At 37.4% G+C, this 15,247-nt stretch overlaps 1 protein-coding gene across 2 annotated transcripts; it reads left to right on the forward strand.

The window, feature by feature from the left end:
• The first annotated feature begins 1,387 nt into the window (after nucleotides 1-1,387).
• LOC140816361 (CDPK-related kinase 4-like) lies at nucleotides 1,388-6,611 on the forward strand. 2 transcript variants are annotated; one of them, XM_073175580.1, is made up of 11 exons: nucleotides 1,388-2,262; nucleotides 2,668-2,798; nucleotides 3,022-3,063; nucleotides 3,148-3,256; nucleotides 3,372-3,453; nucleotides 4,654-4,950; nucleotides 5,067-5,176; nucleotides 5,264-5,368; nucleotides 5,470-5,532; nucleotides 5,915-6,082; nucleotides 6,164-6,611. In XM_073175580.1, the coding sequence occupies exons 1-11, from the start codon at nucleotides 1,726-1,728 to the stop codon at nucleotides 6,302-6,304; spliced, it is 1,785 nt and encodes a 594-aa protein (XP_073031681.1). In that variant the 5' UTR covers nucleotides 1,388-1,725; the 3' UTR covers nucleotides 6,305-6,611. The 2 variants fall into 2 exon arrangements, with proteins under 2 accessions (XP_073031681.1, XP_073031682.1); XM_073175581.1 differs by having other exon boundaries at nucleotides 1,390-2,262; nucleotides 3,375-3,453.
• The last annotated feature ends 8,636 nt before the right edge of the window (nucleotides 6,612-15,247 follow it).

Here is a 15,247-nt window from a genome sequence, read left to right on the forward strand (position 1 = left end):
AATTGTAAGCAAAAATAAAACTTGTTTATTAAATAAAGTTCGCGATTTTTTTTAGGAGCCAATTTTAAAAGTAAAAGTAGGATATAAAATATTAAAAAACAAGGACTCTGACTTTTTTTTTTTTAAAGAAACAAAGAGTTGACTTTTGATTATTACTGTAGGACCGAGCACTTGCCGCTTTACCAAAAGTTATAGCTGGTGCTAATGGTGTAACTCAAATATTTTAAACCGTACAACAGCTCAAGCACCACGGTTCAATGGCTCTACCAAACAAGGACAATTATTGTACCCAACAATCTCCATCTCAATAATTGCACTCCTTGCAATCAATGAGAATCGAATCAGTTACCTTGGCAAACGACAAAATTCCACAATAAATACTTAAATCGAAATTAAAAAATCAATACAATGTCCAATAATTAAAATATCAATACAATGTCCAATGATTATTAAACATATTACATGCTAAAAAATATCTGAACTCAGACACAAGTCTATCTTCTAAATTTAATATTATGTGCTCACTGTCCCTAGATAAGGCATATCTAGCAGCAGCTAAGACAAATGCTCCTGACTATACAAGTAAAAAGAGTACTGAAGTTATTATTATTATTTTGTGTGGAAAAAGTGATAAAATTATTAGTCACCTGTCAATGCTAAATATATTACACATTAGCATATTACACATTAGAGATACGAGAACGTACTGTTTAATCTTGGTTCTGAATTCATCATATAACTTTATATTCCATGGCCTATCAGGGGGTGTGGATTGTTCCCAATGAAGGATAGCAGACGAGTAGCGTTGATAAGTATAGACTCTATGTCCTTATTCAGAGCTTTGTAGTTAGGGTCGTGCCTTCGCTGTAAGTCAAATATAATACACTTATTGCCCTATGCCACGAGTTTTAGCAAAAATCAACGCCCACGAGTTTTAGCAAAAACAAGCATTGGGTCGACCCAAGCTTGGTCGACCAAGCGCTTGCCCGATCTACACAACATTTTGCTTGGGCCGACCAAAATGTTGGGCCTACCAGCGGTGGGTCGACCATTTCTTTTTCAAGCAAGTCGAAGAAACATAAGCAATAAATCAAAATAAACTTTAACATTGTTAGATTTTTGTCAGCCATCTGTGCGATGAGTTTGCTTAGATTGGAAAGGATCTGCGTCGAGAATTTCTGAGAAGAGAAAGATGATTTGCATCATTGGAAAGGAAGTTGAAGGAGGTCGACGAAAGATAAACCTATTTTGGAGTCGACTGAATGAGATTAATAGATTTAATGTTAAGAATTTAAATTAATAATGTATTTATATTTAAACAGAAAAACATTTATATAAACTGACTTATAAATCTTTTTATTTTTAAAATAAGTGTGAACTCCTTTTCCCTAAATTTCCCTTTTTTTTACCAAGTCTTTGCCGTTTGAGTTTTATTTCTTCCTCACTAAAGTCTTGTGGAGTAATATGAATGAATCCCTTTGTAAAGTAATGTCTATATTTTCTCAAGAATTTTGAATATTTCCAAGAAAATCTAGCATACTGTAACGTATTTTAGCCGGGATTCAGGCGCCTGATTATCTTTGACCGTCGATTTGTGGACTTTGACTTTTTTGTTGATCGGAGGACCAGATTCTATAAGATCCGGCCATTGTTCGCAGCTAACAAAGCTGAGCTCTGGCTCGGTTTGCCGAAGATTTGGGTTGACTTTTGGGTGTAGATTCTTGAATGGGGCATTGTTGCAGCAAGAATGTTTTAGTTTCTGTCGATAAAGACGAAGTCGCTCCAACTTCCTCCGCCGCCGACAACGGCCGCCGTCAAACTCCAGAATCGGCACCGCACACTCCGTCTGCTACTGCGAATGGAGCAGCGCGTACCCCGGCGCACTACTCCTCGGCGAGTCCGTGGCAGAGTCCGTACCCTGCCGGGGTTGCACCGTCGCCTTCACCAGCGAGGACGCCGGGTCGGAAGTTTAGGTGGCCCTTGCCTCCTCCATCGCCGGCGAAGCCGATTATGTCGGCATTTTTTAAGCGGCAACCCGTGACGACGCCAACGACGCCTATACCGGAGGAAGCCGGAGGTAGCGGAGAGGGGGCCGAGCGGGCCCTCGATAAGAGCTTTGGATATTCTAGGAATTTTTCGGCCAAGTTTGAGTTGGGTAAGGAGGTGGGGCGAGGCCATTTCGGCCATACCTGCTGGGCGAAGGGGAAAAAAGGAGATCTGAAGAATCAACAGGTGGCTGTAAAGATCATTTCCAAAGCTAAGGTGTGTGGTATGTGCTTACAATTTTGATGTAATTTTTGCTTCTTTTTCTGAAAAATCTTTGGTGTCGCCATTTCTTTGATCTTTTTTGAGTGATTCCTAATCTGAAAATAACCGGTTTTCTTTTACATTTGGATTCGCTAGAATCACGATAATTCACAATTTGAAACTTGTAGAATAATTGGATTGTTTCTGTTCGCTAAATTCCTGGTAAAGGTCCAGTACCGAGCTTAGAAGCTAGCTGGAGTGTGTTCTTGCTATGTCATATTTTTATTTTTTATTATTATTATTATTATTATTATTATTATTGACGTTGATTTACTTCTCCTTTTCCACATTGATGGGAATTTTAATAGATATGTTGAAAATTGAATATCATTGCTCAAAATATGGATTTTCGTTTTGCAGATGACAACAGCTATAGCTATTGAAGACGTGCGGAGAGAGGTGAAGATATTGAAAGCTTTGTCTGGACATAAAAACCTGATCCAGTTTTACGAAGCTTTCGAGGATATACATAACGTTTATGTTGTTATGGAGTAGGTGTATCTTTTCAAGTTTTCTTCTTGCCATGAGATTATCCTGGTTTACTTTTCCTCTGTCCTGTTCCAGAGTATTGTTATTTTCTATTACGATGCAACCAATGAAAACTCTGTCTTATGTTCTATGTTTATGCCCCTTATTTCAAATAAGCTTCTACTAATACAAATGTAGCTGGAGAAATGTGTCTATTACAAAGTGCTTAACATTGGCTTTTGACAGATTGTGTGAAGGCGGTGAGCTGCTGGATAGAATTTTAGCACGGTAATTTGGGTTGAGTATTCATCGTACTGCACTGAACTTTTTATAATCAGCTTGAAAGTATATCTCACTTCTTTTATGTTGTAGAGGTGGTAGGTATACAGAAGATGATGCCAAGAATATAGTTGTGCAGATGTTGAGTGTTGTTTCCTTTTGTCATCTCCAAGGCGTTGTACACCGGGACCTAAAGCCAGAGGTACGATGATCTCATATTGCTGTGTAAATTTATGTGACATGTTATATGACTTTGAATTGTACAGAAGAAATTGTGTGTTTTCCTGGAATATGAATTATCTTTACATTTTCCCAAGCAGAATTTTTTATTTGCCACGAAAGATGAAGATGCTCCCATGAAGGTCATAGATTTTGGTCTATCTGATTTCATTAGGCCAGGTAGAATTCTCTCACTTGCCCTCTATTCTATGATTGATATATAGATTCATCGTCAGTTTTTTAGACCTTTAGGGTCACCTTTACTAGGTTGACCCAATGACCCTATCATCTTTACTCAGCTCCCAATCTTCATTATTTCACTGGCTGTCTATGTTTATACTTTATTCTATCCCTGTGCTTATGCTTTGAAACATTCAATCCCATTTGAATTTTTTTTATCATGATGTATGGTTCTGTTCTCATTTTTGTTGTATGCTCTTCTAACCTGTTATGCATATGGTCCTCTACTGTATGGCGATTGAAGCAAGAATATCTTATCCGGTCAATTTTTCCCTCACTAAATTCATAAAGATTTGAACGCTTGTCTAATTGTTTTTATGTTCTAATGATATTTGAGATGATCGGTGCATTAATTGAAAAGTACCATATGCAATCCAGAGTACATAAAATTTGGTGAAATAGACTAACAATGAAATTGCTTATATTCAACCTGTAGAATGGGCTATATCACCGCATATTTGATGCGGGTATTTAATATTATATATAAATAATATATTTCTATTTTTTAAATAATTACTTTAGTTATGATTTTATAAAATTAGGATTTTCTCAAATATTTGATAATTATGATTTCTTACATCTAAAATGATATTTAAATAAATTGAAAAGTTATTTATCTTGTCTGTAATAGTTAGTTGAGAAAGATATTGAAAAAAATTGATGGGAAATGTGTAAAATTACTAATATGAAATCAAATTTACATATTATTATCATATAAGGCAAATCTGGAAAAAAAATTGGTATCACCTCCGATAGGCTCAAGGATTATGTTATAACGTAGTATAGATATAGGTTTGAACTTCTTAATCATATTAAATGCATCGCGAAGGAACTTAAACGATACTCTTTGACTGTAAAGGTTCTAGCACTGTGAAATAAATGTCCAAACTAGCTTTTATTCCATGCTAAGTCAGAAGCAAGTATGACTATGTATGTATACAAGCTTTTGCTCAACCATGATCTTTCCTCGTTCTGATTCTAAGGAGCTGGCTATTATGTACATGCAGATTCATTTCTTATTATACTTTTGGGACTTGGGTTACATTTTTTGTGAAGTCATACTCTCTGCATATGCATTGGATTTTGTTCTTTTTCATCAATCTTCAATTTCAAATTTCAAGTTACAAATGTTATTTGCAGATCAACGCCTCAATGATATTGTGGGCAGTGCATACTATGTGGCACCTGAAGTACTTCACAGATCATACTGCAGTGAAGCTGATATTTGGAGTATTGGTGTAATAACTTACATCTTATTATGCGGAAGCAGACCTTTTTGGGCTCGCACGGAATCAGGAATTTTTCGATCCGTTCTGCGAGCGGATCCTAATTTCTATGATGCACCATGGCCAGCTGTATCTGCAGAAGCCAAAGATTTTGTGAAAAAGCTTCTAAATAGGGACCATAGGAAGAGGATGACTGCTGCCCAAGCACTTGGTAAGTTGGAAATTGTTTTTCATCATATTTTTGTTGTGTGCTTAATGTGTAAGGTTTTCGATTTCAGCTATTATTGCCATGTATTATTCTTGAAGTGACCTTTTTTTAATCTGCAGCCCATCCATGGGTAAGGGGACTAAACTGTGCTGTACCATTGGATATGCTAGTGTACAAATTAATTAAGTCATATATTCGAGCCACTCCTTTAAGACGTGCTGCCTTGAGAGTATGTATTAATTAAATGGTCATGGGTGAATCAAAATTTCTTATAGCGTCTTTGAAAATGGTAAATTCAAATTTCTGAACCATGCAGGCACTTTCGAAAGCTTTGACGGATGAAGAACTATTTTACTTAAGGGCTCAATTTAAGCTTCTGGAACCACGGGATGGTTGTGTTTCTCTCGATAATTTTAGAACAGTTAGTGATTCTTTGTCTCCTCGCCCCTTGCCTTTTGTGATGATTGATCGATGTGTTTTATGTTCAAATTTTGAAAATTTTCTCCACTTTGTCATTGATAGGCTCTCTTGACAGTTGCAACTGATGCCATGAGAGAATCAAGAGTTGCTGACATTTTGAATCAGGTGAGAGTGTGAGACACCCTATGGTTTATTCTTAAACATAAAAAGTTGAGTGTCCCCCAGTTGATACCTTTTTGTGGAAAAAGTTGTTTCTGCTCCACGTTGGATATGAAGTTTCGTAAAAAATATTATTTCTTGTAAAGCTCTTTCTTGGGTTTGTGTCGTCTTATTTATTTTTTACTTGAGTAATAATTGTGTCCTTTTCCCTCCCTTGTATCATAATCAAATGTTGAACTTTATGGGTTTTCTCGAATTGCTCGTTGCTTTCATGTAACCCTTCTTGAAAAGGTATTGTTTTATTCAACCCTTCTCGAAAAGGTATGTTTTATTCTCAATGTTCATTGCTACCTCAAACTTAAAAGAGTTTTTGATACATGAATTGAAGATGGAACCTCTATCCTACAAAAAGATGGATTTTGAAGAGTTTTGTGCAGCATCTATTAGTCCATATCAACTTGAGGCTCTTGAGAGATGGGAGGATATCGCAAGTGAAGCATTTCAGTATTTCGAACAAGAAGGAAATCGTGTCACTTCTGTCGAGGAACTGGCGCAGGTTTGCACCTCAGCCTTGTTTGTGATTTCTCGAGTTCATTTCACCGCACGCTCCTCACCGACACACAAATCTCTGTTTCAGGAATTCAACTTGGGCCCTACTGCTTATTCCCTACTCAAAGATTGGATCAGACCATCAGATGGAAAATTGAGTTTTCTCGGCTACACCAAGTTCTTGCACGGTGTAACTGTTCGAAGTTTGAATACAAGACAAAGACAATAGCCACGAATGCCAGTATTTCGAATACATTTTTCCGCCAGGCGAAAAGGCTATTGCAGTTCTCTGAGTTTTCATATTTTCAGATTCTTCTTTTATATTGTGTGATGATGGGTGAAGAAATTTTCGAAAGTTACCATTAGGACGGACATTTACCGCGATTTATTTCCCAGTTTTTTGGGTTCTTTCATGTGTTCTTGTCTTTGTTATAGATTTGACTAGGTGGGAACAAATTCAGAATGTATAGGGTAGATGGAGATGCTGAAATTGATTTCTTGATTTAATACACGAAGTCTCTGAATTGCGTGTTGAATTTTTAATTTTTATGGGATATTTGGCATACATACTTAAGATAAAGAGATCAATCCGTTACTTTTAGAAAAACTTCAATGAATATCTCACAAAATTGATTCATTATATAGATTTTTTTGAAAAATATTATTTTTATATTAAAATTATTATTTTTATTATGTAAATAATGTTTAATTGATATTTTTTTGTGGTAATGTATTTAATAAAGCGGATACTACGTAGATTTCATTAATCTAATAACGATTAACTTACAAAAATATATTTAAATCTAGTCTATATATTGAACTATAAAAAATTGTAAACCAGTCAAGAATTTCTAATCCACGTTCATCTTACCAATTCTTCTCGTCTCACCATTTTACTTCATCCGGCGCTATCATTTGAGAACAAGTGCACATGTATTTTTACGATCGAGTGTATTGTATGTCATCAATAGTCTCCCTCCCAAATGCCGCCATTGTCCATACATTGCTTGTCTAATGACGATCTCGGAAACCATACACTTGCTCTGTGTCAAAATTTCAACTTCAGTTTCTACAAAAGCTTCAAGGACAGTTTGTTCACCTGTCATCTATGGTGGAATGGGAAAGAAAACTTTAATGTTTTTTATTCATTTTGGGAGTTTAGGATGTAAACGAACCGATTTTTTTGTGAGCTATTCAGAACTCGGCTCAGTTAAAGCTCGTTTGAGTTCGTTCGTTAAACTTATCGAGATGAGCCCGAGCTTGGAAATTTTATCTAGCCCAACTGGAGTTTAAAGATATTCGGCTCGTGAGTTCGACGACATATTTGTCAATAAGTTCACGAGTTTGAGCTCGAGTTGGGCTCGTTTAGGTGGCTCACGAGCTCGTGAGTTTGATGATATATTTGTCAATAAACTCGCGAGTTTGAGCTCGAGCTCTGCTCGTTTAGTTGGCTCACCAGCTCGCTCGTAGTTGTGTGTGAGAAATTTAGTAATGGATTTTATGATAATGTTATTTTAATTTGGTATTTGGAAGTTGGATGTATTATTTGGGATGTTCAATGATGTGTTAAGTTTATTTTTAAGTTATTAAGTTCGTATTTTTAGTTATTTATGAAAAATTTATTTTTTCTTGTTTGAGTTTTGAATTAATTTATAGAGATGCATTATATTGTATGTTTGAGCTGAGTTAATCATTAACGAGCTCGAATAAAACTCAAACTTGAGCTTAGATATATGCTTGATGAGCTCGAAAACGAGTTATCTTAATGGGCCCACTTAACGAGTTTTTGAGCTTGCTTAACGAGTTTGAAAATGAGCTCTCTTAACAAGCTGAACTTGAGTCAGAATCGTTAAATATGATAAAAGAGCTACTAATGAACCAAACTCGAGCCGAGCTCGAGAATTTATATATATATATATATATATATATATTTATATATATATATATATTAAACGAGTTGAGTTTGATACTCATGACAAAAGCTCGAACCGAGATTGAGCCTGATATTGTTCTTGTTAGGATTGGTGGGGTGAGTGAAAGTGTTTAGAAGTGGGGCGGGGGGTGGGGGAGGGTGGTTTGAATAAATACTTTACTATTTTTCGAAACTTTTCGATGGGGTGAATCAGTTTAGTGATAAACTGATTTCGATAATCTTGTTGTCAATGTCAATCAGTTAATTTAAAGTGTGAAAACAAACTGAAGGGCATATTGAATACTTGAAAGATGAAGAACACACAGATTTATGGATGTTCGGAGACTTCAAATGCTCCTACGCCACCCATTCTATCTCAAAGATAGTATTTTCACTAAAAGACTTTGATTGATTATAGAAACTATAATAACCCACTCTAGTTTGGTCTTAAACACTTCCAAACTGAAACTTTTAGTATCCTTACAATTTTATCAGTACACAACTGGTATGTTTACTAAGCACAAGTGATCTTAGAAGATCGTATATAATAACAATAAATGCTTGTGCTAGTGCTCGAAATATAGCTTTAAAGCTATGAAAAAATCTGATAAGGCGTGAGCTTTTGGTAACTGAGAATTTTCTTGATGTTTCTCATTTGCTTATTGTCTGTAACCGTTGTTTTTATCGTAACTTCTTCTCAGTTGATCTTCTCAGTTATTTACAGGCTTTGCTCCCAACGGTAATATTGAATGCATTTAAATGCCATATATCTATTGATTTGTCCTGAGTAGACACTTCATCATTCTTTTGACAATCGTACACTATGGCATCTGATATGCAGTGCTCTTACTACAAGTTGCAGTTTGCTCTTGTACAAATTGTCGGTTGTTGGCTACGCTACTTAACTGATGATGTGTCAAATTGATTTATCAGTTGACTCTTATAGCCGATTCGACGAACTGACTGGGTAACTGATCGGTCATAACTGATAGTTTAGTTCGCTACACAGTTTCAATTAGCTTTAATGTTGGAATCAAAATTTCGGAGTTTGACAAATTAAGTATTTAAGAATTGCTCGAACTGATGGATTCAATTGAACCCAACGTAACTGAATATACGTAACTGAAATTGCCCGAACTGATTATTAATGCGCTAAAAATCAAAGGCAACTGAACTAATAGAAGCTAACTGAAACTGTGTAATTAACTGGACGATCAGTTAAGACTGATTAGTTACACAGTCAGTTCATTGAAAAGTTGCGTACCGAACTGAATTATTAGTTACACAATCAGTTCATCAATCGGCTATAAAGTCAACTGATAAATCAGCTTGACAAGTCATCATTTAAGGAACGTATCTATCAAGCGACAATTTATGCAAGAGCAGACTGCACCTTATAATGGAACGCCACATTGCAGAATGCCACAATGTACGATTGTCAGAAGGATAAAGATGTGCCTACTAAGGACAAATCAACAGATACAATTATCTGAACGCATTCAATATTATCATTGAGAAGCAAATCCTATAAATAGCCGAGAAGATCAGCTGTGAAAAATATACAAATTACAATAGTTACGCACAAGATATATAAGAACACATATCAAACTATTATCAGTTACAAGTAGCTCACGCTTATCATATTTATTCATAAATTAAAGGCTATACTTCGAGCTCAAGCACAAACATTCATTGTTGTAATATTCGATCTTTTAGAGATCAGTTGTACTTAGAAAAACTGTAAGGTCCAGAATTTAATTCACGTAACCTGAATGCATGTAATTTAGGATTTTTATTTAAAATTACGCGGTTAATTATTTTTGTGCATTTTATGCATAATTCATGCATGATAGAATTTATTTCTTGAAATTTTAAAAGTTCATGCATTAAGGTTTCTAGATGCATTTCACGCTCGAACGAAGAACGGAGACTGAAGAATTACAAGGAATTTTTTTATTACACGATTAATTTTCATTAATTAATATAAGATGTTTTAAAGGTATTTCTCAAGAAATGATATTTGTTGGGTATTTTACCAGCATGATTTTACCTTTATCCGGTACGAAAATTTTATCGAATCGGAGGACTTTTTGAGGGTTCGACTAATATTTTCAAAAAATTTCCAACACAAAATATTTTTCGAGAGTGTGTTTGAACTTAATAGACATATTTTTAAGCTTATTGAGCTTAAATATCTTTTTTAAACCTTTAAATAACAATTAGTGTCCATTTGCTTAAACTTAATCTATATATATTAATACCTAATTAACCCTAACCATAAACTAAAACTCCTACAAGCCGAAAACCCCATTCAGACACCCACTTTCTTGTTTTCAGCAGCCTCCCCCAGCTGCAGTTCTCAGCCATCTCCATTCTTTGCAAAAGAAATTCATCCGGCGCTCTCTCGACGTCCGTTCTTCATCGCTCTTGCGTAGGAATCATCAAAGGCACAAATTGTACTTATTTTTTTTTCATCACACAAGTTTTATACATGCTGTTAGTTGTTTATTTGTGTGTGAAAATCTTGAACCACTTCATGCTTACATCTTTTATCGGTTTTGTCATTAAAATTCACGTTTTTGCTTACCCCAACTCACGTTTTATGTACTGTCGTGCAAGGGGACTGCAATCTTGGGCGTTAAGAGGCTGAGCAGGGTGCAGTGATGGTTTTTTGGGATTAGAATGGTGGCTGGTGGCTGCAGGATGCATAACCGAGAGGTGCGCTTCAAGGAGATAGCTCGTTTCTTGGGGTCTTTGGCGCGCAGTGGTTAGCTAGCAACACCAGGACCTAGCCGAGCCTTAGAACAGATCCTGGTGGGTCTGACACAAGGCTTGGAAAGGTTCAATGCGTGCCGGAACTAACCCCAAGCACTGGTATTCAGGAGGGAAGGAAATGATTCTCAGTTTGTGCGATTTGGGAGTTTGGTGTTCAGGGTGGGGCTGCGGTTTGCATGGGTGAGAAGCCATGGGTTCTTGGGGTCTAGAGAAGTCCTAGGGTGGTCTAGGGTAGATCACGCCATGGCTGGTTCATCGGGTCTAGGCTAGGAGCGAAACTAAAAGGGGTTAGTGAACTAAGGTCTAGAGGTGCGCATGTTCTGAAATTCCAGCAGCATACCAGCAAGATTTTAAGGGTTATAAGGGGTTAGATTTGAGTGGATATAGGTATGGTGGTGTTGTTAAGTCATGTTTTAAGTTATAAAAATTTGGCTAAGTTTCGAGTCGATTTGGGTTAAAACCGGGACCCCGGTCCAAGTTTTAAAACGAATTGGTTAAGTTTTGAAACGAGCTCGAATTTACATCTAGGAATTCTTTTAAATATGTTTTGGGATGTTTTAAGGAGTTTGGTAAGCTTCGGGTCAATTTTAGAGGTTCAGGGGTAAAACAGTAATTTTTGGGTTTCCGGGGGTAAAATGCTCATTTTGCACCCGAGGTGAGAATTTGGTAATGGCAGCGCCCTGAGCACATTTTATCATGTTGTAAATGTTTATGCATCATGTTTATGATTTTTACTAAATTATGATAAATACGGTACATGCTTGGTTTTAAGGAAAAAGTTATGTATATGCATGTTTTTTTAGTGGTGATTATGATGATAGTTTTGAATGATGAGAATTGGTTGTGACTGACGATGTATATGTATACGATAACATGAGATATGATGAGCTAAGGCCAATGCATAGTGGACGGATAATGCTGTCGCTGATGTCCCCGCTGCCCGGTAGCGTTGTAATGCGTAAATGGTTCCATCGATAGAGCTGATACGAAAATCACAACTAATGAACTGAATTCAATTAATAAGAAAATGTATACGTATATAATGACATGAGATGACATGATTTGACACGTTATGATTTTACATGACACGATTATGTTATGCTTTTAAGTTCATCAAAGATATGTTGAGTATGATATTTTTCGCTGCTGTGTGCCATGTATATGTACTTGTTATTCCTAGTACAGGTGTGTTAAGCCTTTAGAATCACTAGGCATGTGTGATGCAAGTGAGCTTGTTGCCGAGGAGACTGGAGGTGCTGAACTCTGAGTAGGCCGCCCTGGTGCGGTGACACAACCCGAGGACCGCATGTTTTTCCGCATTTGATTTATGAGTTTTTGGAGAGGAGTTAAACATTTTTATACGTTGATGATATTACGATTTTTACTTGTTTATGTTTATGTTGTATTTTGGATGATGTTGGTTATTTTAAACCGTGCTATTTTTTATTGTCAAATATTTAAGATCATTTATTTAAATGTTATATTTTTTGTAAAGCGCATGCATCAAAACATTTTAATCTCATTTTCGAAAATGTGAGCTTTTAATATATATATATATATATATATATATATATATATATATATATATATACACAGAATCTTCGGTACCTCTTCATAATGAAGACATGATTATCAATAAAGATATTTTACCTTATAGGAAAAATTACAGATTTATGCATACGTAAATATATATATATATATATATATATATATATATATATATATAAATATATTTCCGCACTTTTAAAATGAGTAGACGTTTCAGTTGATATCAGAGTAAGGGTCCTGTATAGGGTTGTGCCACCGCCAGCTTCTGTCACTCAGTCTTCAAGCCTCAAGTCTTAAGCTTTATGTTTTAAGTGTTTTAAATGATTGACTGTTATCACCTGCATGCTTACATGATTTATGCTTTACGATGATTTAATGTTCATGTTTAACTGATTTTACAATTTTAAAATTTGCTGTGTTAAAAAATAGATTAATTGCATGAGGGGTTACGTTTTAAATTGGACTGTATTTAATTATGCCTCCCAGACATGCTCTCAGTACTGATAGGCAAGATGAGATCCCTGGAGGAGGCAGAGGACCTCCACCACCACCGCTAGGAGACCCAGCTACCCGAGTTCTAGAGGGGATAGCTAGACTGATGGAGCAGGCCCAACTAGGCCAGCAGGTACACCGACAGAAGACTGATGTTTTTGAGCAACTCCCTAGGCTCAATCCGAAGGAGTTCAGGGGTACCACCGATTCATTCGTTGCAGAGGGATGTATTAGGTCTCTGGAGTTACATTTTGATTATCTGTAGATGAGGGATATTTATATGCTGAGGGATGATGCGTCCCTATGGTGGGAGGGAGCTGCACATGAAGTGGATGTGGCTACTCTCACGTGGGCCAGATTCAGAGAGATGTTCTTCGGGAAGTATTTCCCAGCTGACGTCAGGGGCTGCCTGACGAGAGAGTTCATGAGTCTCCGACAGGGGGACTAATTTGTGAATGATTTTATCCGCAAGTTTGACAAGGGCTGCCACTTTGTGTCCATGATAGCATGAGATACCGCCCAGAAGCTGAGGCATTTCCTAGATGGACTGAGACCCACTCTTTGCCAGGACGTCATGCTGATGAGATCGGCAGGTTATGATGAGGCCACTGCCTACGCTTTTCAGGCAGAGAATACACTACGAGACATAGACCATGAGATGCATAGGAAGATACATTAGGCTCAGTCCAGTTCCCAGCCTAATAAGAAGCACTTTACTGGGCCACCGAGGCAGCAGGGGCAGCAGAGGCCCCAGGGACAGGGTATGAGGACACAGCAGCAGATACCTCCTCAGGTGCCAGGGGCGCCTAAGCCAGATGACAGATAGCGTGCCCTTAGTGCAGCAAGTTCCATTTCAGTGAGTACATGTGGGGAACCTTTAAGTGCTTTGTGTACAGACAGGAGGGACATAAAGAAGCGGATTGCCCTAGGAACAAGGCCCCACTACTGGCTGGGCTTACGTGATGCATGCCGAGGAGGCTGAGACAGCGCCAGACTCGAACTGATTACAGGTAACCATTTTGTTTAAGATTTTAATTTTCGCATGATTGCTTGAGGATTTATTTATTGGGATTGACAACATAGATGGAATTAGGATGCATGCTCTACCTAGTTGAGATTAAGAGTTTAATTGCCTGATTTGAGAAGTTTAGAGACCCAATTGTAACAACGGTTAATTTGGGGGACTGAATTGAGATTTTTGTGATATGGATTCGAAAATGAGAATATCATGTTGTAATTTTTAAAAAATTCAAGGACCGAAGTGCATTATTTTCAAAACTTAAGGGTTAATTTTCAATTTTGATTTTTCTGAGGTTGAATTTCGAATTTTCGGGGAATGGTGATTGGGTTAATTCAGTGATTTTTCGAGGATTTTGGGTTAATTGCCGATAAGAAATTCCTTAAGTTCAACGCTATTAGATTTGATGATATGTTTTGTCGCAGGAAGGATATATATTGCAGGTGTAGCCACGTATGCATTGCTAGATTTAGAGGCTACACATTCATTTATATCCGAATCTTTCGTGAAGCGACTAGGAATCATACCAGTAGCGATGCATTCAGGGTTCAGAGTATCGATCACATCCGGGGAATAGATGTTCACTTCTTAGATAGTGAAGAGATTGGAGCTTCGGTTACAGAAGTATGCGGTGCACACAGATTTGATAGTGCTACCACTATCGGAGTTTGACATCATCTTGGGCATGGACTGACTATATTCTCATGGATCAGTCATAGATTTTCGACAAAAGTCAGTTTCTGTCAGACCGCCCAGTGGGAAGCCGTTTGTTTTCGAGGCAGCTAGACATCAGCAGATGCCGCACGTCATTTCATGCATGTGTGCGAGGAAGCTTATGAGGAGAGGTTGCCAGGCGTTCTTAGCCAGCATCGTGTCAGTGACAGAGCTAGGCGGTCAGAGGCTGAAGGATGTGGATGTATTCAGTGAGTTCTCCAGTGTGTTCCCTGACAATGTTTCAGGCATTCCACAAGATAAAGAGGTGGACTTCTCTATTGGGCTCATGCCCGGGACATTGCCGATATCTAAGGCACCCTACCGTTTAGCGCCTGCAGAGATGAAGGAGCTCAAGGATCAAATTCAGGATCTGCTAGATAAGGGTTTCATTCGCCCGAGCTTTTCTCCTTGGGGCGCACCCAGTGTTATTTGTCAAGAAGAAGGATGGCAGCATGTGAACTGTGTATTGACTACCGAGAGCAGAACAGAGTCACAGTCAAGACTAAGTATCCATTGCCAATGATTGAGGATTTGTTTGATCAACTGCAGGGAGCATCAATGTTCTCGAAGATAAATCTTCGATCCGGTTACCACAAGCTGAAAGTGAGGGAGTCAGATGTGCATAAGACAACCTTCCAGACTTGTTACGGGAACTACGAGTTTATGATGATGCCCTTCAGATTGAAGAACGCGCAACATTCTTCATGGATCTC

The sequence above is a fragment of the Primulina eburnea genome, chromosome 16 (assembly GCF_022965805.1).
Source record: "Primulina eburnea isolate SZY01 chromosome 16, ASM2296580v1, whole genome shotgun sequence".
In the NCBI taxonomy this organism is placed as follows: Eukaryota; Viridiplantae; Streptophyta; class Magnoliopsida; order Lamiales; family Gesneriaceae; genus Primulina; species Primulina eburnea.

What these genes read in the sequence shown, in the direction of transcription:
- LOC140816361 (XM_073175580.1), top strand. Translation starts at nt 1,726, where the DNA reads ATGGGGCATTGTTGCAGCAAGAATGTTTTAGTTTCTGTCGATAAAGAC. An exon ending in AACGTTTATGTTGTTATGGA is followed by an intron (nt 2,799 to 3,021) that starts GTAGGTGTATCT and finishes GGCTTTTGACAG; the next exon opens with ATTGTGTGAAGGCGGTGAGC. An exon ending in ATCTGATTTCATTAGGCCAG is followed by an intron (nt 3,454 to 4,653) that starts GTAGAATTCTCT and finishes TGTTATTTGCAG; the next exon opens with ATCAACGCCTCAATGATATT.